At 36.2% G+C, this 25,534-nt stretch overlaps 1 protein-coding gene across 3 annotated transcripts in view; it reads right to left on the bottom strand.

The window, feature by feature from the left end:
• The window catches only part of LOC144448717 (myotubularin-related protein 13-like), a 101,968-nt gene that overhangs the window by 52,105 nt on the left and 24,329 nt on the right, over positions 1 to 25,534 (bottom strand). For all 3 annotated transcript variants that reach the window (XM_078139014.1, XM_078139018.1, XM_078139015.1), the window contains exons 2-7: positions 4,073 to 4,158; positions 3,140 to 3,394; positions 2,648 to 2,761; positions 1,821 to 1,926; positions 1,550 to 1,682; positions 925 to 1,033 (exon numbers count right to left, since the gene is read on the bottom strand). In XM_078139014.1, coding sequence (XP_077995140.1) covers positions 925 to 1,033; positions 1,550 to 1,682; positions 1,821 to 1,926; positions 2,648 to 2,761; positions 3,140 to 3,394; positions 4,073 to 4,158 — 803 coding nt within the window. The remainder of the gene's footprint in view (positions 1 to 924; positions 1,034 to 1,549; positions 1,683 to 1,820; positions 1,927 to 2,647; positions 2,762 to 3,139; positions 3,395 to 4,072; positions 4,159 to 25,534) is intronic.

Below are 25,534 nucleotides of genomic sequence, written 5' to 3'. Positions count from 1 at the left end.
TCTTTACATTGCTGGTTGTGGAGTCATGATGGTTAAATGGTTAGAGTGACTGATTTAGAATCTGCAGGTTGCATACAAGCCCTACCATTGCCATTTGTTTATGAATGGCTATAGTCCTTGGGCAAGATTTGAATCATGATTGTGACATTAACAGGTACCGGTATATGTTGTTGTAGACTGCCAAACGTGGCACAGAAGCAAGGTCAACAACAACAACAACAACAACAACAACAACAACAACAACAACAACAACAACAACAACAACTGACTATATTCCAACATTTTAACTTATTTACTCAAGTCAAGTAAGTTATACAATATAGAATACCACATTGCATTTTAGGTCAAAGGTCAACAACTATAGCCATACTGAATTGAGTTTAGAATCGAAATACATATGGTACAATAGTTAACACTGCTTTAGCTGCTACTGAAGTATTATATGATATTGTTTCAATAGACAACTAACAATATATTGTTACAATACCAACAATTAGACATTGTATATGTTAATTCAAGATCAATTTTATCTATAGAAGTATAGTAATAGGGTAAAATCATGATTCATCGGGGTGCTGATTTTAGGGTGTGGACCCAGAATAAATTTGATTCGATATATTGTACCATATTATGTGTAAGCAGCTACATAAATATGTTTACCCACAGATGATTCAATACTGTTTAAGATGTATGATAGTATGAGTAAGCCATTATCTTGTGACAAAATAGTTTCAAACATCATTCCAGTTGCAGCTAATATAGTCCTGTAGCTGCTAGACCTCAGGCTTTCTTCTGAAAGGTGTAATTGAGCTCAATGGTCAGTCACTTTCACGGTCAGCAGAACAAACCAAGGTTGTCTAGCAGCAAGACCACAGCTATAGTTCAGCTTTAACTTAAAAAGTCAAGAATGCAATGGTAACTCACCAGTTCTTGTATCTCACTTTTATTGGAAGAATGCACACCCATAATGAATGGTGTTGGTGTACTCAGTACCTCCATCAAAGCACTGGGCAGTACAGGTATATATACATAACTGTTGAAATCGAAAAGACAGTAGTGTCATTTTAGTTTTACGACACTGGTAATTTATTTGAATGTCAAGCAAAAATGAACAACAGTGTGACACCAGACTTTGTATATATATACAGAATGCTACCAGGAGCAGGTTGGTATATAAGTAATACTGTGTTTGTCCAATAAAAAATGCTGTTCACTCAGAAGGCCAGCCCTTACAGTTACACCCCTCATTCAGATTTGATCAGGTATTTCAGATAATCACTTACATAGGTTATAACACGCAAGCAGTTCAAAGTATTTTGGCATTGAGCATCTGATTTGTTGTGGTCGATATTCCTCATTTGAATGACAATTCTGCATGTATCAAAGTTACAGGTGACCACTAGGTGGCGGTATGATCAGCTGATTATAGATGTTTCAATTTGGTAGTTTGTTATAATCTGTGTACGTCATTTGATCTAAGAGGCTGATGAACATTACTAGTCATTTCAGATAAATTTTCCATCAAATTTATGAAATGTTTATAACTTACCTATACTTCAATGGAAATAAGAGAGTCAACAATGCAGTACTGGCGTCTGTTAGCCTGGAATAACTACTTGAATGAAAGAGTATCTTGTTGTCTGTTAGTGCTGCACACACTAAACATAACACGTTATGAATACCTGTGAACATAAAACAAAACAGGAAAGTTAACATGACATTGCTCTATCAGTATCAATACATGTACTCACTGAAGCAACTGTGGTAAACCTCAGACACAATTATTATAATCAGCTATCAGTAATTTTCATTTAACTTACCCAACTGTTGGAAGAGTACCGCTACTGTATTTCTTGAGACGGGAATAGATGCACTGAGAGGAGGCTGTAAACTTTGTCTGTCACCAGCACCAAGTGAAAATCTGACCTGGGATTGATACAACAGAAAGCAATCATTAAAGATGTGTACATCATCAAGTCTTAGTTGAGATACATGTACATGTATTATTACTATTATGAAATTTAATTAGTCCTAAAGACAGGCAGACAGACAGACAGACAGACAGACAGACAAACAGACAGACAGACAGACAGACAGACAGACAGGCAGGCAGGCAGACTGACTGACAGACAGACAGACAGACAGACAGACAGACAGACAGACAGACAGACAGACAGACAGACAGACAGACAGACAGACAGACAGACAGACAGACAGGCAGGCAGGCAGGCAGGCAGGCAGGCAGTCAGTCAGGCAGGCAGGCAGGCAGGCAGGCAGGTAGGTAGACAGACAGGCAGACAGACAGGCAGACAGACAGACAGACAGATAAATGCACACTGGCATACATATACATACACTATTGTCCAACACAGCGACAGGCATAGACAGACATTTTGTTGACTCAGCTTTGTGTTTACTGCACACACAAACACACACACGCACGCACACACGCACACACGCACGCACACATCATAGACATTTTATTAACCTCAGATTTATGTTTCTATACATGAAGTTAATTCTTATCATGACTGTCATTACTTTCTAGATAAAAAAATATATCATTATATGAACTGCAAGAAAATAGATGAAAAATAAGTTTGTCACAAAACAATTCAACAAAGAATACATTTACAATGACACTTACTTGTGGGCCTCCCGGAGGAGGAATATTTACACTACCCAGGAGATTTCCAATTATTGTTTCTATCTGCACGTTCATTGATTCTATATATACAGTATAAATTATGCCTAAACAATTCTACAAAAAAAGGAGAGAGAGAAAACATCATGAAAATCAGTAAAAATAGAATATAGCAATACTGTATTACTACTACATATATTTGTGTATGGAACACCACAATAGAGGACAGATTGTACCTTGAAGTGAGCCCTCTATGGCAATTTGATGTGGCACACCCCAGTCTGAAAATTTGGGGAGTAACCCCATGAGTGAAAACCATGTGTACAAACACAGCAATGTAAATAGCTTTAATTTGTATACCTTGGATGACCACAAATTTCACCATTATAATCCAGGAAACCAAGTAGTAACCAAAAGCTGAATATTTTGTTAAAAAGGAAGAATTCTGAAACAGTAAGTAGTCTGAGAACAAATTCTGAGGGAGCCAGGACTTACCCTAAAAGTTTCAAAATAATCTAGTCTAGAAATCAATGCTATACTCTTTGGTTGAAACATCAGAGTGTGATGGACGAGACCTCCTTCTTCCTCCGTTTCCACCTCATCTGGTTTCTTGGGCGTCATGGAAACCGTTTCATGAAAGGTGAGGACAGCGCAGTAATGTCTATCAGCCTCAATGTCGGTGAGAACGGAGACAAAAAAAGTGGGTTGTGTTCTCTGTGATGACAGGTCCCAACCACCTGGTTGACAAAACTGCAAAGCAAAAGATGTTATCCTTGAGTAATTTCTATCAGACTTTGTTAGTCTAGGCACCAAATGTTTATATTTTGACCCGGTATTGGTAATCATAACATTAACAGACAGCTCTGGAATTCTGCTCTGATTTGCTAGCCCAGTGTCAGCCTGATGTTAACACCTGGTTAGTATGTCTGATGTAGGCATAAACCCTTCCAGTTGCTAACACATGGTGGGTAAGGTGTTAGTGCCAGCCTAGCACTGAGCTAACTGAGCTACACTGTACATGTAGTCTGGTGTTAACATATGACTGGTGCAGGCATTAACCCTTTCAGTTGCTACCACATACTGGTGAGCTAGTGTTACTACTGAGCTAGTCTGGTGTTACATGTAACACAGGACTGATGCAGGCACTAACCCTTCCAGTTGCTAACACATGCTGGTGAGGTGTTAGTGCCAGCCTTGTGCTAGCACTGAGCTAGCCTGAATAAACCCGCCCAGTTGCTAAACCTCAATAGGGTATGACTCTATGAGAACCAGATTTTATAGAAAATGTACGTTCTGGACAAAAGAATGATACTATTTAATCGCTATGACTACACTGATAAGACAGTAGTAATTGAAAACTACAGGAATCAAACATCAAGGGTTTGAACTTGAAGACAAGATGTACATGTATGATTGTATGTTACTTACCAACTCCAGACCCTGGTGGAACGGCACATCATCCCAATCTTTCTCTGGGAATCTCTGAAGTATTTTACCACAACCAGTACCACTCCCTATAAATATAAAAAACAAAATGTACATACAATTAATTTTTTTACCAAAACCTGAATTTTTACCTTGTAACCTATCATATACATGTATTACATGCATGTTCAACATAACAATATTTTTTTAACATTGACAATTCTAATCACACATTATTTACATTACGGTTATAACACACAAGCAATACAAGTTTTTTAGCATTGAGTTTTTGTTCTGTCTTCGTCGACATTCCTCATCAGAATAGCAAATTCAGTAGTTACAACTGACCACTTTTGGTCATCATCAATAAAGATTAGTACAAAATGTGCATTTTTCAATTCTCATTTTTCTGCTTTTTTTCTTAGTTCTGAAATTTTTCACCTTTATCTTTTTCAGTAACCACACTACAAGCCTATAGGCAACCTACTCACATATATTATAACCCGCATGTTATATTGTGTGTGTAGGTGTATAGATTGATAGCATCTCTTACACTGTCACGACACTTTTATTACTGTACATCTGTTGAGATAATTACTAACGGTTAAATGGATCAGAATGTGCCAAGTATGTGTTTGACCCTGAAGATGTTTTGTAGGTCATTTACAGACAATGTGATATACATGTACATACTGCATCATGCACTGTCCAATGTCAATCAACACTTTGATGTACAGCCAAGACAGAAAGCATTCACCAGAACACTATACAAAATATACATGTACATGTAACATACTAGTATACATTCACACTGTATGTTACAAATTGATCATTTTGCAAGTTGAGGTTTTCATTTTTGTCCACTCCCACACAGTCGTTATTTTCACAGCATACATATTGTAGGTATATATATGCAAATTTTACCTTCCGAGTATACAATATACATTTTTTTTAAATCTACAAGCAGAACCCATGGCGAGTCTCATCAAACTCCAAAAGAAACACTATCTAATTCCATCATACAAGTAAGACTTGGGATAAATTACCAATGAGCCTCATATTGCACACTATGTTATTTATCGAGTGATAATTGTGTCATCAAAAGTTCATAAACTAAAGCAAACTATTAGCACAAGGTAACAAAGTGTTGTTTTAATAATTTTGTCCTGTTAAAAAGTGTATCAACACAGTAGGTATATAACATCATATTAAAATGATAAAACACAGTTTGCACTGTCATTGTCCACTTATCATCCAATTATGTAAAGTGCATAGTAGCCATGAAATCAATACAGTTCATCTTGCATTCTCTCTAGATACTAGACCTAATTACTAAATACTTGGATGTAAATGTAGTGTTCGCACTGATATCTGTAACAGTGTAAGGACTGTGTAGTATAGTGTGTGTGTGTGTGTGTGTGTGTGTGTGTGTGTGTGTGTACAATAAATGTTTATATTAGTGTCATATGTTCAAAAAAGGTGGACATCATGTCAATAATTGGGTCAAATTAGACATTTCTGTTCTACAACTCTAGAGGGCGCTGTCATATTATCTAGGGTGGCTGGTCAAACCATGGATGTGTCAGGGGACTACATGTATACAATGTACATGTATGGCAATGCATGTAGTTGTGTCAAACTTGGGACAATTCTTATATCAGTCACATAACAACACAAAATTCCTTTCTGAAATGCTGCCAAATTATGTTTTTCTTGATTCACAGGAGAAATAACAGCATTTTTATTTCACATTACCATAAGCATGAAATGTATTATGGCATACAACTTTTCCAATCAGTGGAATTACTATCGTATTTACCAATGCACTACAGATAATAAACATAGTCACTGTCAGCCATCCATGGAATTCATAGATCTAAGTATTAACATTGCTGACATTCAATGACAATCTCTGAGTGCCCTAATATACAATATTTAACTAAACAAGTAAAGTCTATTAGATAAGACACCAGTCATCATTACCTATATAGCATTATCAACATAAACATATATATGTGGCGGTAACAACATAAATTCTGCCTAAGGCCTTCAAATATACATGTATATCAGGGTTCCTGCCTAGGGTCTCTGTCTCATACTATGAACATGAAAATTTCAGTCTAAAGACTTATTTTTGGGTTATTTTGTTGGAAACCAAAACATTGAAAAACTTAGAATAAGTAGTGACTAAAATGTCTTATATATGAACACAATGTATCAGTCTGGTGATCAGTAAAAATAAGTAGTGACTAAAATGTCTTCTAATACATGAACACAATATACCAATCTGGTAATTAGTAAAACTAACTGTAGACTGTAAAATCGTAAAATTTTCTGGTAACAAAAATGTAGGTACATGTAGGTTTATTATATTACCAGAGTTGAAAAACAGTAGTGAAACTATTCCTGTACATGAAATGACAATGTCACACTGTACTATCTGTAACAGATCAGTTCTGCAAATATTAACTTGTATATGTTGTATCATGTATGCTGAACAGTTTTTTCAGATGAAATAATTTGTTCAGAGATACCAAATAACAATTGATAATAATCTTTTTATTTACAATGTATAGTTCTTAAACTTACATATGTGTCACGTGGATGCATTTTCAGATGAACTTTGTCACTGGTTACAAAGCAGAAGTTGACTAAATATGTATACCTGCATAAATTAATATGTATTATATTATAGCATTACCAATTCCAGTGAATTTTGTGACGTCATCGCTGTACATTATTACTGATAATGTACTCCGTTATTGGGCATCGCGGCCCCGGAACGAGCATAACAATACAAGCTTATGTCCGTAAGGTATTTTTTCGAAATGTATGTTGTTACTTATGATTGTCATTTCCACTGTTTAAAAATACAATGCATTCATGAAACAAATTTGTGTTCACAGCAGTTCATTGAAGTGTATATGTGTGTGTATGTGTACGTACGTGTGTCGCTATGATTAGTATTCAGCTTCCGGGCCGAACATGGCAGACGATGTTCAGCTCTGTGTATATTATACGTTGTTTTGCGTTTCTCGGTCTACAAATTCACTGGAATTGGCAAAACTATAAAATAATAACAATAATGTACGCCCTCCCAGTCCATAATGGACTCAAGCAAACTTTGCACTCCATAATGGGCTCGGCTGTCGCCTCGCCCATTATGTCGTTCAAAGTTTGCTTTCGTCCATTATGGGCTGGGAGGGCATACATTATTGTTTAAATATACATACATCTTCATTGACAGTTCGATAGGATTGTATGCTTACATTGATCTCACAAAAAGAAACAGGAATAAATTTATTAAAACTAATTTTTCTAAACATATCATCTACTTCTTGAAGTTCTCAGTCTTTTGAGAATTTTTTTAACAAGGGACAAGTTGAAGTAAGTGATGACATTTCCACTTTTATTTCTCTATGATCGTTTAGAGACTGATGTATTTGCCACAGGTAGTAGTACAATGTAAGTGTAATGTATGTAAAATATACAGTATTTTATTAGATTCCTACAGGTAAAATGCACGAGTTTTGCTGAAAAAAAAAAGTGTGAAAATCCTTAATATTTATATTTGGCATGTACATTTTGTTGGTAAAACTAATTACAAATTGTTTTACCAAGGTCAGTGTACATGTATATGTAAATATTGTGCCTAAGTGCATTACTTCAACTGTGACATCTGTTACCAATACAATGTCACTAGAACATTGACAACAACACATGTACATTGTAAATGATAAACTTGACCTGAGTTGGTTGATAATGTACATGTACTATATTACTACTTAGACAGTCAGTGGGTATAAGTTATAACAGCTGTTTTTACTCCTCCTAGTCATTAACATTGACATTCTATCCAGACTACTTTAAACATTATGTATACAGATGTACATTGTACATCCATCTACTGGACAGACTGAGTATTTCACGAATACATATGTACACATATTTCACAGGGTACTCTTTAGTACAAATTAACCCTATAACAGTCTACATCTATATACCTACATGTAAGAAGATTGAATTGATGGATTCATTAATGCATACATTTTGACTGTGTTCAAATGAAAGGTTGAACCCTTCATTCATTCATTCATTCATTCATTCATTCATTCATTCATTCATTCATTCATTCATGCATGCATGCATGCATACATTTTGACAGTGTTCAAATCAAAGCTTGCACCCTTCAATGTACTACAGTATTACAATGGTTTCATTACAATATACAAGTAACTCGGTTTACAACGTATATGTGTATATATTGAGTATAACACCTTATAAATACATGTAGCCTACAGTACAGGTATGTAAGTTCATGAGACAAGGAATACATTGCACTACATGCTTTGTACACATCAATTATCATACAAACATGCCACTGAATATTATCATTATCACCCCATTCTTTGATTCTTCATACATTTACCACTACTACATCATACATGTATCTATGAACAGAAACATTAAGGCTACATAAGTACATAGTACATGTGTGTGTCCCCATTTCAAGACAGGGATTTCCTGTGTAAAGGTCACCAGGTGTGAACAATGAAAGTAGACAGGCATGCATATCATTATATGCCTTCCAGTCAATGTACATGTACTATAAACTACCATGTATACAATTCAGTTATGACGGTGAGGTTGATAAACATGTAATTTTCTAGTACGATGATTTCTCACCTCTTACATCTGAGTGAAAACCTTTCATGCACGAACAAACGGAATGTGTTCAAAAGTTACAATTTGCAATTTACATGTATCTGGGTTACTTGTATTTGATCACTTGATTTGATACCACATACATGTACATTGTACACTAAGGATACTGGAAAGTACTCAAAATAGAATCAAATACCCCCACCCCCACCCAACCCCCACCCCCACCCCAGGTCCAAAATGAACATTGGAAAAAAAAGAATGTGTACATGTAACATGTAACTAAGAACCCATGAACTGAATGTGCTGTGAAGCCTGCATAATGTTGCAATTCATAAAAGTTAATTAACTGAACACTTGATTGGGTACCACATATATCTGAGCATTGTGGAATGTACATGTAATCATACCAGAACCCCCCTCTCCCCCCCCCCCCCCCACTCCTACCCCAAAGTAATATCCTTGCATTGTTGTCACATCACTTACTGTTTAAAAGAAACAATGAAAAACCCAGCCTATAGTATAATGTTGCAATTTATGGAGTTTAACTCAACACTTGTTGCACATACTTGCATACTTGATTGGAGAGTACATACTACTATATGTATAAATTGTGGAATGCACTTGTATTCAAATCCATGATATCAATATTCACCCATTACTTACGCATCAATTAATGTTTGTAACAAATTATTATTAGTGCACTAACTTTTCAGTAAGATTCGACACCATTTATTGAATGAGTTCCAAAGCCAGTAATGTTGAAATTGATTTGGGTTATTTCAAAACTTTATTTAGGAATACATCTCCAGTACATGTACATTTTGTTGCTTCATGGAATGTGGTCACATAATTAGTATACATGATATATATTATTCCCATACTGCTAACCCATCACTCACTGTTTGTAACAATATGATAAATACACACACACACACACACACACACACACACACACACACACACACACACACACACACACACACACACACACACACACACACACACACACACACACACACATGTGTATACTGTGGTCATTCTACATGTACGGTCACAACAATGCTACATTGTATAGTGGTGCTAATATCAGGCTACAAAAAGGTCAACAATCAAGTGAAGTATTTCATGTACAAGTTACACATGTACCAGATCTAAAATGTACCTACAATGTATACCATACAATGTAGTTCTACATAGAATTAGTATACCATAGTCTTGGTTACCCAGCCTCTCTCAGCTGGGGGCTCTGCCTCCAACTTACAAGTCCACCCCAAATGAGAGTCAGGGGAAACTACAATGTATGTTTCAACTACCCAGCAACATGGAAGTCACACAGTACATTTCTTCCAAGCATAAAAAATGGGCTTACGAGGCCTGTTTGTTATCATTTGCTTGAGAAGTGATAATCTGTAGTGAAGGTACCCCAATCATTCAGCCTGCAATGTTGGATGTGAAGTACTCCCCATGATGCACTGCTTCAGAGGCTACTTCCTGCGCGGGTGAGTTGAAATGTCATTTTCCCCAGACTCTTGTTTGGGGTGGTCTCGTAGGCAGAGCCCCCAGCGGCGGGAGACTGGGTAACCAAGACTAACCACAGTATTTACATTACCACATGTCCAACCACAAGATCTAAGTCCTAATTCATATCCTGCAGTTTAAAAACCACACAATGGTTGCTGAATATGTCAACAAATAAATGAAGTCATCTGTTCTGACATGACTTTAATGAGTGGATCTATTCTTTGTTAACCATATGTGCAGTGAGTTGTGTGTGAGAGAAAGAGAGAGAGAAAAGGGTGGACTCCCTGACATTTAGCAATACTGTACCACTTCAAATGTAAACACATGACGTAATTAGACATGACTGGACTACTGATGGTGTTTTTTCTATTGTTAATTGTTATGAACTACTGTATTTCAGCACACAGGTATTTTTTTGTTGTCAGTTATACCATAGTCCAACCCTAGAGGTGTAATCAAAGACTTCTGCACAATCGCCGACATAGAACCAAGACAGTGTACAATGTATACCTGTACACAACATGAAATACATGACAATATGTTGTTTCATGCTGCTGATGTAAAAATGTAAGGGTGGCCCTTTGTTATTTGTATCTTTCTCAACTTTTTTTTCTTTGGTAGTCCTAGTAGGCTACCAGTTTCAGAAATTGGTAGCCCAAGGATTGTGACCTGTAATCCCATATTCCTGAACTGAAAACAGAGTTCCTCTATTGCAATTTGGAAATATATCTGTTATTAAAATACTTTCATGTCCATAAATCTTCCATCCTTTAAATCATTGCATAATCTGTGGTAGCCTGAGTGGGCTACCAGCTGCAAATTATGGTAGCTCCATGACAAGAATTGGTAGTCAGTGGACATGGGACTACATTTAATTTCAAGCTCTGCATGGGTTTAAGAGGTGGATTTTAACCCTGATATTTGAATCCTGTAGTATATTAAGTTCAATTAGTACCATCATATCGATAGAGCCAACAGGATTCAACAAGATTATTCATTTTATTCTGGACCAATATTTCTCCAGCTCTGCCAGAAAACTGTTTTTCACACCTACATTTTATCTCTAATATGAGATTGACAATTCAACAGAATTTATTAATATAACCGGTTTATTTACTCCAAATAAGGGAGTCAGGTAATAGCTTACAGCTAGTTTGGGTCTGCCCCTGATAATGTACATGTAATTGTAAATCAAGTGGATAATTCTTATATGGAATTTGAAACAATAGACTCTTAACCCAAGACAAATCCTACACATTAAAACACAATGTGTGAGTTACACGTATACTACATTTGTATATAATAATACTGTAGTAATATAGATACTACCATTTTTATCTGTGACTGATGTTTATTTAAAGCTATCAATGACAAGACATGAGTGAATAGATATATCGGTGTTACAATGAGTCAGTGTGAGTCATCCATGACAACAGATGATACATCTATATTAAAAATACAAATGTACTGGTCTAGGCAATTGTATGGGTATGCAGTATACACTGATACAACTTTACATCTGTGTGTATACACGTACATGTACATGTATATGTGTGTGTGTGTGTGTGTGTGTGTGTGTGTGTGTGTGTGTATGTGTACATGTACATGTATGTGTGTACATGCATTTGTGTCACTGTGTTTGTGTGTACATGTATGTACATGTGTATGAGTACATTATGTATTATGTACCTGTGTCCATGTGTGTGTGTATGTGTGTGTGTGTGTGGTGGGGGGGGGGGGGGTGTTGTATGTGTGTGTCAGTGTATGTGTCTGTGTGTGTGTGTATGTGTGTGTGTGTGTGTGTGTGTGTGTGTGTGCATGTGTATATCTACATACATGTAGACTTCTGTATTTGTATAAATATTAAAGCTTAGTGCTAACACTGTCCTTGCCACTTTAAATTAATCTGCTTAGGGCTGTGTTTCAAAAGTGTTCTACCATCTTTCAGCTTTAGTAATCTTTGAATGCCATATACATGTATGATATAAATCATCACATTTAGGCTACTCATTTTGTCCTTGGCTGAATGAAAAAAAAAATATTGAGGAATATAACAAGACTAAATATTTGTAACAAAATTTATTATGCAATGGTTAAAGGTTAATGATATAAACATAAATCTTTACAGCAATGCGACTTTTGTCAGTTTAGTAAATATTACAAAGTAGGCATTGGGGATAATTTCTAATATAAATTAATGTTTGTAGGACAATTATTGATATTTGATATAGTTAATTAATAAACGACAGTCTAGAGGTAGATTATTTATAAATGTTCAGGTAACGTGAAATATACACTGAAAAATTTCTAGTCTCATTTTTGACTGATGTGTATTTTTTGTTCATCTGGATTTCATACTCTGTGTACACAGGTCATTTCATGTCATTCCATGTATGTGTGATTTCTGTGCTGTACATGTAGTCATCAGTACGCCATCTAAGCCAAACTGATGTATCACAGATGTGCAACAATTTCTAGTGACACGCTAAAAAATTTAGAAAAAATATTTGGAGAAATTGGTGTTCGCCTAACAGTTTTCTGGTAAATGACAACATTAGGCAAAATTAGAATAGTTTCTGCTGGACAGGACATTCTGTGGTGTGATGGCATAATTTTTTTGTTTAGTTTACTCTCGTTGGAAGTTACTGTTCTTTTTATTTAGTGCTTTAGAGCAAGCTAGTATGCGGGGCAGATGTCATTTGCTTGTTCATGATTGGCTCTGCAATTGTCTTCACTGAAGTAGGGAGGGTTATTTTTGTGTTTCTCCTGAATCTGCAGCCTGCATGGGTTGGACAAACACGAAAAAAAGACTGATGTGAGGTATTTAAGTGATGCTGACCTGAAACAATTCATTTTTTATTTTATTTTTTTAATTTTTTTCATTATTAATGTGTTTTGAGTTTTTATCGTAGTGTAGAATGTCTAGTATGCGTTGACATTTACACATCTGTGATCTGATCACTGGGTAGGCTAGGCCAGCATATTGTTTACAAAGCACTTTTATTTATAGTAACAGACAATTTATTTGTCAAATTGGATTGACAATGATACATTCAATCATTTAACACCAGAGCACTTAACATTTACAATTTGATGGTTATATTTAGAACTGTGTGGTCAACCAAGTTATTTTACCAGAGATATTTCAGTGTTTAAGTTTATTTACAAATTGTCATTTGACAGGCCATTACAGAATCTCTAGGTCAGAAAAAGTGGAATTTATAGCATTTTGTGGTTAAATTATATTCAACAAGCCATTGAGAATGACATAGTCCCCGCTATGATTGGGTTTTAAGGAATTAGCACTACTCTGATCACGCAACAACACTTGTGAACCTAAATCAAACAGACTTAGATATGTTGTGTCTGCTTGTCGGACATGGAACATGCCTACAACAAGAAAGGATTGTTCGGGTATGGGGGATCATATCAATATGAAAATGGATATGCAAATGTATGTCATAGAACACTGTCCTAATACCAACTCTGAATGAGATCTGTTCAAGCATGTCTGAGTTATGGCTTTGGACATGGAAAATTCACAAACAAAATGGCTGCCAGGCAGCCATATTGGATCGTATCATGACGAAAATGGATATGCACATGTATGTCATAGAACACTGTCCTAATACCAACTTCGAATGAGATCTGTTCAAGCATGTCTGAGTTATGGCTTTGGACATGGAAAATTTGCAAACAAAATGGCTGCCAGGCAGCCATATTGGATCGTATCACAATGAAAATGGATATGCACATGTATGTCATAGAACACTGTCCTAATACCAACTTTGAATGAGATCTGTTCAAGCATGTCTGAGTTATGGCTTTGGACATGGAAAATTTGCAAACAAAATGGCTGCCAGGCAGCCATATTGGATTGTATCACAATGAAAATGGATATGCACATGTATGTCATAGAACACTGTCCTAATACCAACTTTAAATGAGATATGTTCAAGCATGTCTAAGTTATGGCTTTGGACATGAAAATTCACAAACAAAATGGCTGCCAGGCGGCCATATTGGATCGTATCATGACAACAATGAATATGCACATATATGCCATAGAACACTGTCCTAATACCAACTCTGAATGAGATCTGTGTGAGCATGTCTGAGTTATGGCTTTAGACAGGGAAAATTCGCAAACAAAATGGCTGCTAGGTGGCCATATTGGATCGTATCATAAAACAAATTGACGTGCATATGTATGCCATAGCATGTTGCCCCTGTACCAAGTTTGAAAAAAATCGGTACAGGCATCTCCAAGAAACGGCTGCGGACGGACGGACGGACGGACGGACGCACGGACGCACGGACGCACGGACGGACAGACGGAACCCAATCCATAAGTCCCCGTTCCGGACTTCGTCCGCGGGGACTAAAAATGTCATTTACCAGGATTTTGTAGCTACAGTACAGATGTCTTTAAAAATGTCATTTTCCAAGATTTTTTGACTAAACTACATACACATGTATAATATGGTATATTCAAAATGTCATTTATCAGGATTTTGTGGCATACAGACTACCACTATACCAGACTACGTAAAAATGTCATATTCCAGGAATTTCCAGAAATAACTTCTTCAAGGATTTACTCTTCGAAATTCAAAATTCCACAATTTTCACCAAGTTTTGACCTTGATATTTACTTGAGAAAGGTAAAAAATCTCTCCAGGTAAATTTAGAGTAGTGGATATCAACCTATGATTTGGGTTTAAAATAATACTAGAAAATAATTACCTTAAAACAATACAAACTATTTCTTATATTTAGTGAAATTGCAACTACTCACAAAGTCAAAATATTACTTTTTATGTACTGTAAAATCCTTGAAAATGTATAATATTATCAGAACGATTGTTAATTGTCCAAAAAATCTCAATTACCAGAAGTAATAGCCTAGTGTCTAAACACTTGTATGTGCGTGTCCTGGTGTGTGTACAGCTGATACCACAACTGAGTAAGGTCAGTGAACCTGTCACAAAATGTCATATGTAAAGCCTTTGAATGATAACATATGGTTTTGGTATTAGAACAACACGTACCTCACACTATCATATAAATGTACAATGTATACTGAAAACTGAAAAAGAGAAAGTTTCCACTTATTTCACCGAGAATGAAAAACACAAAAAAATTGCCATGGCTAAAATATCTTCTGTATACACAGTGTACATACATGATCAATATATACAACAAGCTATTAACTAATGCACAGAAATTAGTATTTGGGAATTGGTTGAATGCCTTGAAATCATAAAATTGTCTTTCAATGATAAAGTTGTCCTGCACAGATGTTGTGTTGGATAGCTGTGCCTCTGTTGTGTCAAGTCATGGTCAAGATAGTGTAAACACTGCAAATCCCCCCCAATATGTACACAGCAAGATGGAGGTCACCAGAACAGCCTCCCTACTATGCATAGTTTATTTTGAAACAACAGTTTTTAGTCTGTGTCTACATGTTTTTGTATCTAAAAGTAAATCAAGACCTTGATTGTCAGTGTTTGAAATCAAGATATACATGCGCTCTAATTCTACATTTGACATCAATTTGATACATGTTGCAATATACATGCAAACAATTAAGTTAATCTACCTAGATAATTAATCTATCAATAATCTAAATTAAGATAAATGGTAGATGTAGAAAGAACCAGGGTAGGTACATGTACACTGTCAGAGTTTACATGTCAGTAGTCCATCTATAGTAAGACCTGTGATTTGGCTTCATCCATCACTCACCACTTGGAGCCACATGATACTATCAGTACCAACCCACCATCTTATCCTATAACTCCTACTGATCTTGTTTCTGCTTTACTCAGTATTAACACAAGTGATGCTACATATACATTTACAATGTATAAATACTAGTATTGCAAGTACATGTGCATTTGTAGATTTTAAACCTGCAGTGGTAACATCAAATTCTGTTAACAGTTTGAATGCTTGTAAGAACTTAATTGGAAACCCTTTGCGTCGAGTTTTGTTGACACCATCTACATGTACATGTACATGTAGCTCTCGTTTTGTGTTTCCATCAATTTCAGCATACATATTATCTTAGTACAGTTCTGAATTCAATAGATCTTGTTTCTACCATGTTGTATTGTGTATATGAATGGAACACTGTTAATACGTGTATACACATCAACTGGGTGTCAATTCAGTCTCATTGAATAATGTCAATGTACATGTACAATAACCCTGACCTCAGAGGAGAGGTAATCCTTTTATGGTATCAGTATGACAAAAAGGACAGCATGGTTTTTTAAGCTGGTATCATGATTATACTTAGATACATTCTATTACAAATTGTTACAATTATATCCTGATTTTTGTATTCTTCATTGTTGTAACTTGTATAAAAATATCCCCTTGACACAACTGCAAATATATCTATATATTCTACACCACAGCTGTTAGCTTACAATCTAGTCATAAAGGGATTTGGTTTTCACTTGTTCCACTACCACACCTGATATTTTGCTAGCGACCATTTGATAAAATCTTTAAAAAAAATTATTACAATTTCACTCACAGCAGAGTTGAATATGCATTACAATTCTCTCCGATGCTAAAGTATGACCAATTGAGAACTTCCCAACCTCGAAAATCCGAGGTTAGTTAATATGCTAAGCTGGTAGAAATGTGTTAATTGGCCTCATCATCTATATCAACAGAAATAAAGAAGTGTCGGGTATTTGCATAATCTTCTTTTCCATCTTTTCATTGTATGCATGGTGCACTCAGACCACTATAGAAAGGTGTCTTGCTGCTAGACGTTCAGGCTTTCTCCCGATGAAGTTCGCTGTGATGGCGAACGCCCATCCTTGTCGTATTGTAAATTCGGAATAACACCTGAGGTCTAGCAGCTAGACTAGGACATGAGTAGCTGTGGCCAGATTCATAGCAAGTATTTATAGTAGGAGCACAGAAACTTCAAAGGCTTATTTATTCTTTATTGTTTAGTATAATGTCGTAGCGTTATTTTACAAATTGTGACGCGAACTTGGCTGCTTTATAATGAACACGCGGGACAATAGCTACCTTAGCTCTGAAATATGATTTGAGAACTCTCTGTCAGCAGTTGTGTCGCAGTTCTCTGAGTGCACATTTCCAAACTTTGACCCGTCTTTTTTACACCTGACCCCATGAAGACGCGACATTACACAAATATCCATTATCGGATAAAATCTAATTTTAGACTCTAGGTTAGATGCTTGCTCTGATTCACTTTTTATGATATTATCCTATAAAAAGTACTCTGTACGTGCGAAGAGTAATATTAGAGTCTAAAATTCGATTTTGTTGGCGTCTGTTAAATCGCTACCTAGTCTTGCTGCTAGATGTTCGTGCTTTCTTTCGATACTATAAGCGAACGAAGTTCGCAGTGAGGACTTGCCTTGGATGTTCCATCCTTGATAGCGATGTTCGGTCGTGTGTCGTATTGTATCGGAAGAACATCCGAGGTCTAGCAGATAGACTAATCGCTACCATGAAAAGAGGCCAATGGTTTGCGTGATGTTGAAAATAAAACGTCCATATGATTATTATATTGAAACGGCTTAGTGAATACACACAACTAGCACTATAAACGGAGATGTGTTCCAATTTAGACTCAGACCACTAATGAATATTTTCAGTGGTCTGAGGTTACACAGACAAGGAACACAAAATTGCAGTCCCGTGCTTTTATAATGTTTTGCACTCGCAAATCCGTGATCAAAGAATGTACACTTGCTATTGAATCCAGGATGAATAAAGTTTAAACGTTGTAAACCTTTCTCGAATATATTCTGACAGTGATGTTGAATTTGAGGGAAAATTCTGTTTGACAATAGAATAGACTAGCCAAGATTACTGACTACATAGCTCTTCAATGTAAGTGTGAGCAGTGAAGTGAAAACAGCTAGTGTACTTCCCGTTTCTCGGACAAGGCAACATTATATCGCCCTTCACATGCTATTGTTTGTAATTGATAAAACAAAAGGCGTTCTATAGAATATCATATCCCTTCGTCGCTAAAATTAACAGAGACGAGAAAATGACGGAAATGCAAGTTATCGAACATTTAGGACAAACACCTTTTTCAGTTAGAAAAACTTCCCTTTTTGAAATGGAGATTAGTCCCCAGCATCATTTTCACAAACCTGCGAAGAGGCCTTGATTGACACAACATTGTACAGTCATGGACACAGTCTATCTGAGAGACATTCCTTACTGTTCACAAATACAGACATTTCTACTAGGCTACATCCATTTCGTAGGGTCTATGATCCATCTCAGACCGGTTGACCATTAGTGGTCTGAGGGTCCATGTCGCCCTGCTTGCATACGGAGTAAGTCGCCTACAAAGAGACAGTTGTGAAACCTGGGCTTACCTGAAATGCTAGTAACTAAAGATTTAACGCACCTGTGTTCAAATATCAGCAATAAATCAACTATTTAGTAATTTTACCTCGCCTTGGCTACAAAAGTACTAGTCCCAGTCCGGAGGACCAGAAATCCCGAAATCACAAGTTCAATCGTAATTTATGCCCAAGTGGACGCCCGATCAAATGTGGCGGAGTTTGTAAGGCGGGACTTTGAAATCAGTCGGAACTGGAAAAGTTCCGATTTCGACACTTTTTGTGATCGTACCAGCGACTACTATCGTCAAAAAGATGTAAAATTAGTACATATTCGACCGATTGCTAATATTTGATAGCTTTAAGCCTTTAGAAGAAAAAAAAATTATATGTAATTATTTTGTTATTGGTGCGAAAGTATTTTGTTTTCGCACTCGCTATAGGACGGTTACTTTTCGTAGGACGGTGTTGAGCGAAACGCGTGTACCGTCTGCAAGCAGGACTGTGAGCCATGGTACAACATCTGAGCACAGACAAGGAACACAGTTTCTTGTCTGTGATCTGAGGTACAACTACTGACCATTATCGGATTGAGAGGTGTCAACGAGTTCCAGCAAGATGCTTAGTTTAGACAAACAAGTTTTATTTACACATGGCCCCAAAGCGTAGGCTGGTGGCGTTATTCACCATATGGGTACAGGTGTAAGAAGGTGCTAAAAGGTGTTACTTTTAGCATCAGCAGAATTGTAATGGGTAATCATGTTTACGTCGTATAGCTCAACTCAACTCAATAGGGTAGTTGGTGGCAGTGCTGTATGGGCTGGAGCTATGGAATGATTTACCAAATGTATTTTGACATTAGTGCAACACACATTGTAATTCATTAAAAAGAAACTCATTTTGTAAGACTCACTGTTTTGTATAATATCTCTTATTTTGTGTTCATTATATCTTTATATAATAGCATGTATTCTTTCAGCAGACTGGCTGGCTGACGGGCTGGCTGGCTGGCTGACTGAATGGCTGGCTGGCTGGCTGACTAATTGACAGACTGGCTGGCTGGCTCAGTGACTCAGTGACTGACTGACTGACTGACTGACTGACTAAATGGCTGGCTGGCTGACTGACTGATTGATTGATTGATTAATTAATTGGTTGATTGATTGATTGATTGATTGATTGCTTGATTGATTGATTGATTGAATGATTGATTGATTAATTGATTGATTGATTGATTGGCTGCCTACCACATGCCAGACTCTAGGTGGTCCTCTGCACAGTAGCCAGAAAACCTAAGTGCATGCCCTGTTCACAATCACTTTCAAATACTAATATTTGTAGAATTGTGCATTCCTAGTTGACATAACTGTAATTTGATCACCATGTGAGTGTCTATAAGTTTACAAGTAGTGTTGACAATCTTAAGGTAATGTTTACTGTGTCTTTCTACACATTGTTAATATTGTCAATATATAATGTACATCACTAGCCATCATAAAAGACTAATGACATCCTAGCGTGTACATGTTATACTGTACACACACCCTGACTATGTCTACATGTACACAAAAACCTCTCTGGAGACCAAACTATTATCAGTGTGTGGGTCAACATTTGTAACAGAATAATGCTACCATGTACTGATTTACTACCAAGACATCAATAGACCCAGATTAAGTAATTGTAAGTTGTGCTTTCTCTGCTGAGTTACAGGTAATATATTATACTCGACTGTATATTATTAACCTGTTCATCTGCAAGACCCTGTTTTGATTTGGATTAAAATTCAGGTGTGTACATGTACATGTAGTTGTTTGGAAGAGCTATAGAAAGAGTTGGCCCAGAACGAATCTAATCCCATGATACATGTATGTGATATCAATGGCTGCACTCACAAGATACATGTACTTTCTGTAATTTGTAAACCTTGATATTTTCACTACTACAAAATGTTCCAATTTTACACCGCTTACAGTCTTCAGCTAGTTCTCAAAGACTAATTTTGACTAAATTACCAGACTGGTACATAGTGTTCATGTACAAAAAGCCATTTTAGTCACTACTTATTTTCATGTTTTTGTTTTCCAGCGAAATAAGCAAAAACTTCAAGGTTTACAGGAGTACTAATTATACGACATCCAGGGTTCTAACATTGCTACAATGACCTTTAAATGTAGCATCAGAATATTTACCCAGGTTGGATAAGACTAAAATTTCGGTTTGAAAAACAGTGTCTGGTTCTGGTAGAGCTTTAGAAATGTTAGAAAAAGTCTGAACAAATGAATTATCCTATTTCCTCTGTGTGATTCCACTGATAAGATAGCATTAATGCAAGAACCTGGGACTGAATAATGGGCCTTTACATGCAACACAATACAGGTATTGCACTGTTTATTTATGACCCCTTGGTACAATGTTGTATACTTTATGATCACAGCCAGTTTCTATTTTTCACAGTTCTTAGTATCAACAGCTATAAATCGTAGTCAATAGCACACCATGAGTGTTTATTGTTCTTCACACCATAAATAGTACACTTTACTCTGTCCAACACAATAACACTTGAACACAATGTGGTGCTTTGTATGCAAAAAAAGTTACCCTTGCTAGTTCACCAGTCATTGAATTGCCAGTACCTGGGGACCAAATTATTCCAGACTGACACAGTCTGTGAATAGACAACCCAGCCCATCCAAGCATTCTTGTAGTGAAAGCTGTCCACACTATAGGGGTTCCCTTGAAAATGACAGTCACATGTCCATTGTTCTATTTTATTTGTCTACTTCATGTTCTTATTTGCATAAGAATTGCATTGTCAATTGTTTACTCTTCTATTGTTCTACAACTTAATTTGCATACAATCAAGACTAAATCAATACATTTGTCTAAGGGTTTAGGACAGACATAGACAAAACATAATCTGTACTCGCAGTCTACCAGGGGTACCTTTGGCTTCTGCCAACATCGTTATACAGTTTCTTACAGCTAAAACAGGAAGTATTCACCAGAAGGCTACATGTATATATAATTACGATCAGATCAATCATTTTTGCAAGTTTAGGTTGTTGTTTTACGAGATCTCGGACCACTCAATAGTGGTCTGAGACTAGGCAGGGATCACTCTGGGCCGCGATCACGCGCTATTTGCGCTGTAAAAACAAAAATATCGCGTCCAGAAAACTCAATTGGGACACAAAATCGCACCGTCGATACTAATAGCGCGTCACTGTGATAGATACGCGACATCATATCTAAGCTTTTGTTTACTACTAACGTACAAGGCGCATACTACGCATGTCTTTTGCTGCCCTCAGGCGGCAAGGTTTATCTGCATCATGCCCCTTTCAAACAGTCTCTATGATTGGTTGCCGACATGAAGGCAGGCGCTCATCGACAAATCAACGGAGTTGATACAGTAAATGTTCATTACTGATTAGTCACACGTACATGTGTACGTAATGGAGCTTTCAAAGACGTCGGGTGCCAGTACGAGTGCAATCTGATTAAAATCTGATATTAGATAGGCTGGTTTTCCTGTATTTACCTTTATTCCATCGTTATTGCGTCTTTTTCGTGAGTTTTTTTCCCCGGGGGAAAAAAAACTGGCATTCGCCCTGGGGAAAAAAACTCACGAAAAAGACGCAATAACGATGGAATAAAGGTAAATACAGGAAAACAAGCCTATCAAATATCAGATTGGTACGAGTGGGACCAAGAAACGCAAATGCTCTATCTTGGACTATTGTACAAAAGTTACTCCTTCGCTGGGAACTAATCTGGATTCGACTACATTCGCTAGTGAGGACGAAGAATGGGTATGTCCTGGTGTAGGTCGCAAGACAAACCGGAAATTTCAAAATAATTGGCTGGCTATGTATGGGTCGTTTTTGCGTCACGATAAGGACAAGGGAGAAATGATCTGCTACCTTCGCAGAAATCTACAGTTAAGGACAATGATGTACAATGCAAGACAAGTATAGGAGTTATAGACCGTTGACGTGGTATTTTCCTATGAAATAAATGTTTCATGAAGTTAATATGTTGATGTGTATGTACTGTGTTTATTTGTACAGTAGCAAATTCTAGTATGAAAGTTGATATGAAATCCATAGGCTTATGATCACAATTATATATATATATATGTGTGTGTGTGTGTGTGTGTGTGTGTGTGTGTGTGTGTGTGTGTTACAGTGTATACCAGTATAATATACACATGACGCACATACAGTTGCCATATTTTTACTTCCGTCCCACACAGTTTTCAAATTGTCTCACTCATTTTCTCCAAATGGGACATTGGCTCATGCAGCTCTGGAGCCAGGGTGATCCCTGCTAGGTAGATAACATTCACTGCTGAACACAACATAATTGTTATTGATGGGAATTTAAAAATCTAAATTAATGTAAACAAAACTCTCTCTCTGTTCAATCACAATCCTGCAGTGTTCAGAAGTAAAAAGTGCCCATATCTACATGAAGTAAGTAAAACAATGTGTAACAACTTGTTGAATGGGTCAGCTTTGTATATTTTATACAGTCTTCTAGAGATCACTAAGTCACTGATTTACCTGTAAAAGTTAATGTTTCTAAATTCTTTGTATTGTTCTTTCAGTGAACAGTTTCAGGTATTAATAAGATACTACCTCCCAATCAAATACAATACTCATAACTTACAAGGGTTTTATCACTATGAGTACATGATGTGTATTTTCCAGTTCAATATTCATGAGAACTGTTTTACACTGATGGGTATAGGTACTCAGGACTCATGAATATTCAAATGTACAACTTGAATACATTATTTATAACTCCCATGATGCAACAGCCCACAGCAAAGATACCCTAATAAAACCAAGTAATTGTAGGTGATGTAAAATCATGAAATGACTCTCCAGAACTCATAATTTGTGAAAATATCTCTATTTCCTGAAGTGGTGTTCCCCTTTAATTCTGGATATTTGGATATAAAATTTTGCACATTGTAGAACCAACGACAAAAATAATCAGAAAATGCAATACATACTGTATTTTCTGTTTGAACTTCATACATGTACAATATGCATACATTACATATATCAAATACTGAGCCCTCAGGGCTATACTGGTTCACCCGACTGTTTTCACGATCATTCAGTTAGGTTGTCACTTCACACAGAAAGACATGGGTGTGTCTTTTTTAAATAAAAATATTTTATTCAAATAAAATGAAAATAGCCGAAGACTCGACCACGTCTGCCCTTCAAAACTGTCAGTTATGTTTTCTTCTACGACTGTGACCTAGATAACAAACGACCACAAGGGGAAACACAGACAAGCTAGACAGGATAATGAGATGTGTGACCTCCATATACCACCTAGTTTAATACCAATTAACCTCAAACCACCTAGTTTTATGAGTATTATTGACATTCCAAGAATATTTCCCAGTAAATATAATCATACAAATCACTCCACCCTGTACTTCACACAAATATTACAACAGATTATTAATGTATCATCACATACAATCAAATATGACATTTTTATTTGAGGATTTCTACCCAATATTTTCACTAATGTGGGTGTGATAAAACATGTGAATCCATTTTTTTTTTACTCATGAAAAATATGATGGATAGTTATTATGCATCACCAGTGAAAAGGTTCTAGGCAAAATGCCAACTTTTTTTTATGATGCAATGATATCCCTTAAAAATATATAGTACAACCATTCCACACAACACATATGATGTACAGTTTGTTTTGTCATCAAATGAAAATTTCTAACGTTAAAAAATTGCCAAAAAATCTTTTATCTGAGTTGTACATGTAATTTTCATTTGATACTAAGAACCCAGAGTTTATGAAAGTCGTCCTGACAAAGTGTACAGTATATATATGAAATGACTTTTACTCCCAGTATCTGAACAGTAATATACAATACAGCTATACATAAATTAAATATTTGACAGTGAAAGTTATCTCTGTTTTAGTCAGATATAGCTAAATACAACCTTTTTTAATGTTTATGAACCACTAGCAAGCAAAGGGGGGGGGGGGGGACAAATTAGATAGAATTTAATACAGTTACAAATGGGAAGTTAGGAGTACAAAAATATGATCTGGAATTATGGGAAAATTGCATGGAGTTCAGGTAAATTTCATATGTTTATGAAGTAACAGTAAAATACAACACAATACCACTACAGAGATACAATATTATATAATTGTAAAAATGAAAATTTTTGCTATATTCTTTTCACTTCCTCAGCTAGAAAACAAAAACACAAAAATTGACTAAATGCCTTCATATACAAGAACACAATGTAGCAATCTGGTAATTAGCAAATAGTAATCTTTGACTCGTGGAAGACTGTGAAAATGCAAAACTTTCTAGTGGAGAAAATATATCTAGGTTTACGGTATGTACAAAGTATTGCAATAATAATAATATAGTTATAATTATATCTGCAGACAATTGGCATACATGATTTAGACGTATGCACACATGTAATGTCAAGCAGATTGAACAGCAAACATTACACTAATACAAATACCTAAATTACGTCATTCTAGCATCTCTGTGCGTCATTACTCTCTGTCAAAACATCCCTCGGCTATACAAACACTAGTATTACACCAACATATTAAATATAGTTTTTGATGTATATTTCAGGGGCAGGCTGTCATATCTGGGTTACTTTTCTTGATGTATATTTCAGGGTCAGGTTGTCATATATGGGTTACTTTTCTTGATGTATATTTCAGGGTCAGGTTGTCATATATGGGTTACTTTTCTTGATGTATATTTCAGGGTCAGGTTTTCATATATGGGTTACTTTTCTTGATGTATATTTCAGGGGCAGGCTGTCATATCTGGGTTACTTTTCTTGATGTATATTTCAGGGGCAGGTTGTCATATCTGGGTTACATTTCTTGATGT

The sequence above is a fragment of the Glandiceps talaboti genome, chromosome 17 (assembly GCF_964340395.1).
Source record: "Glandiceps talaboti chromosome 17, keGlaTala1.1, whole genome shotgun sequence".
Taxonomy (NCBI): domain Eukaryota; kingdom Metazoa; phylum Hemichordata; class Enteropneusta; family Spengelidae; genus Glandiceps; species Glandiceps talaboti.
This window is presented reverse-complemented; position numbering and strand designations above follow the sequence as displayed.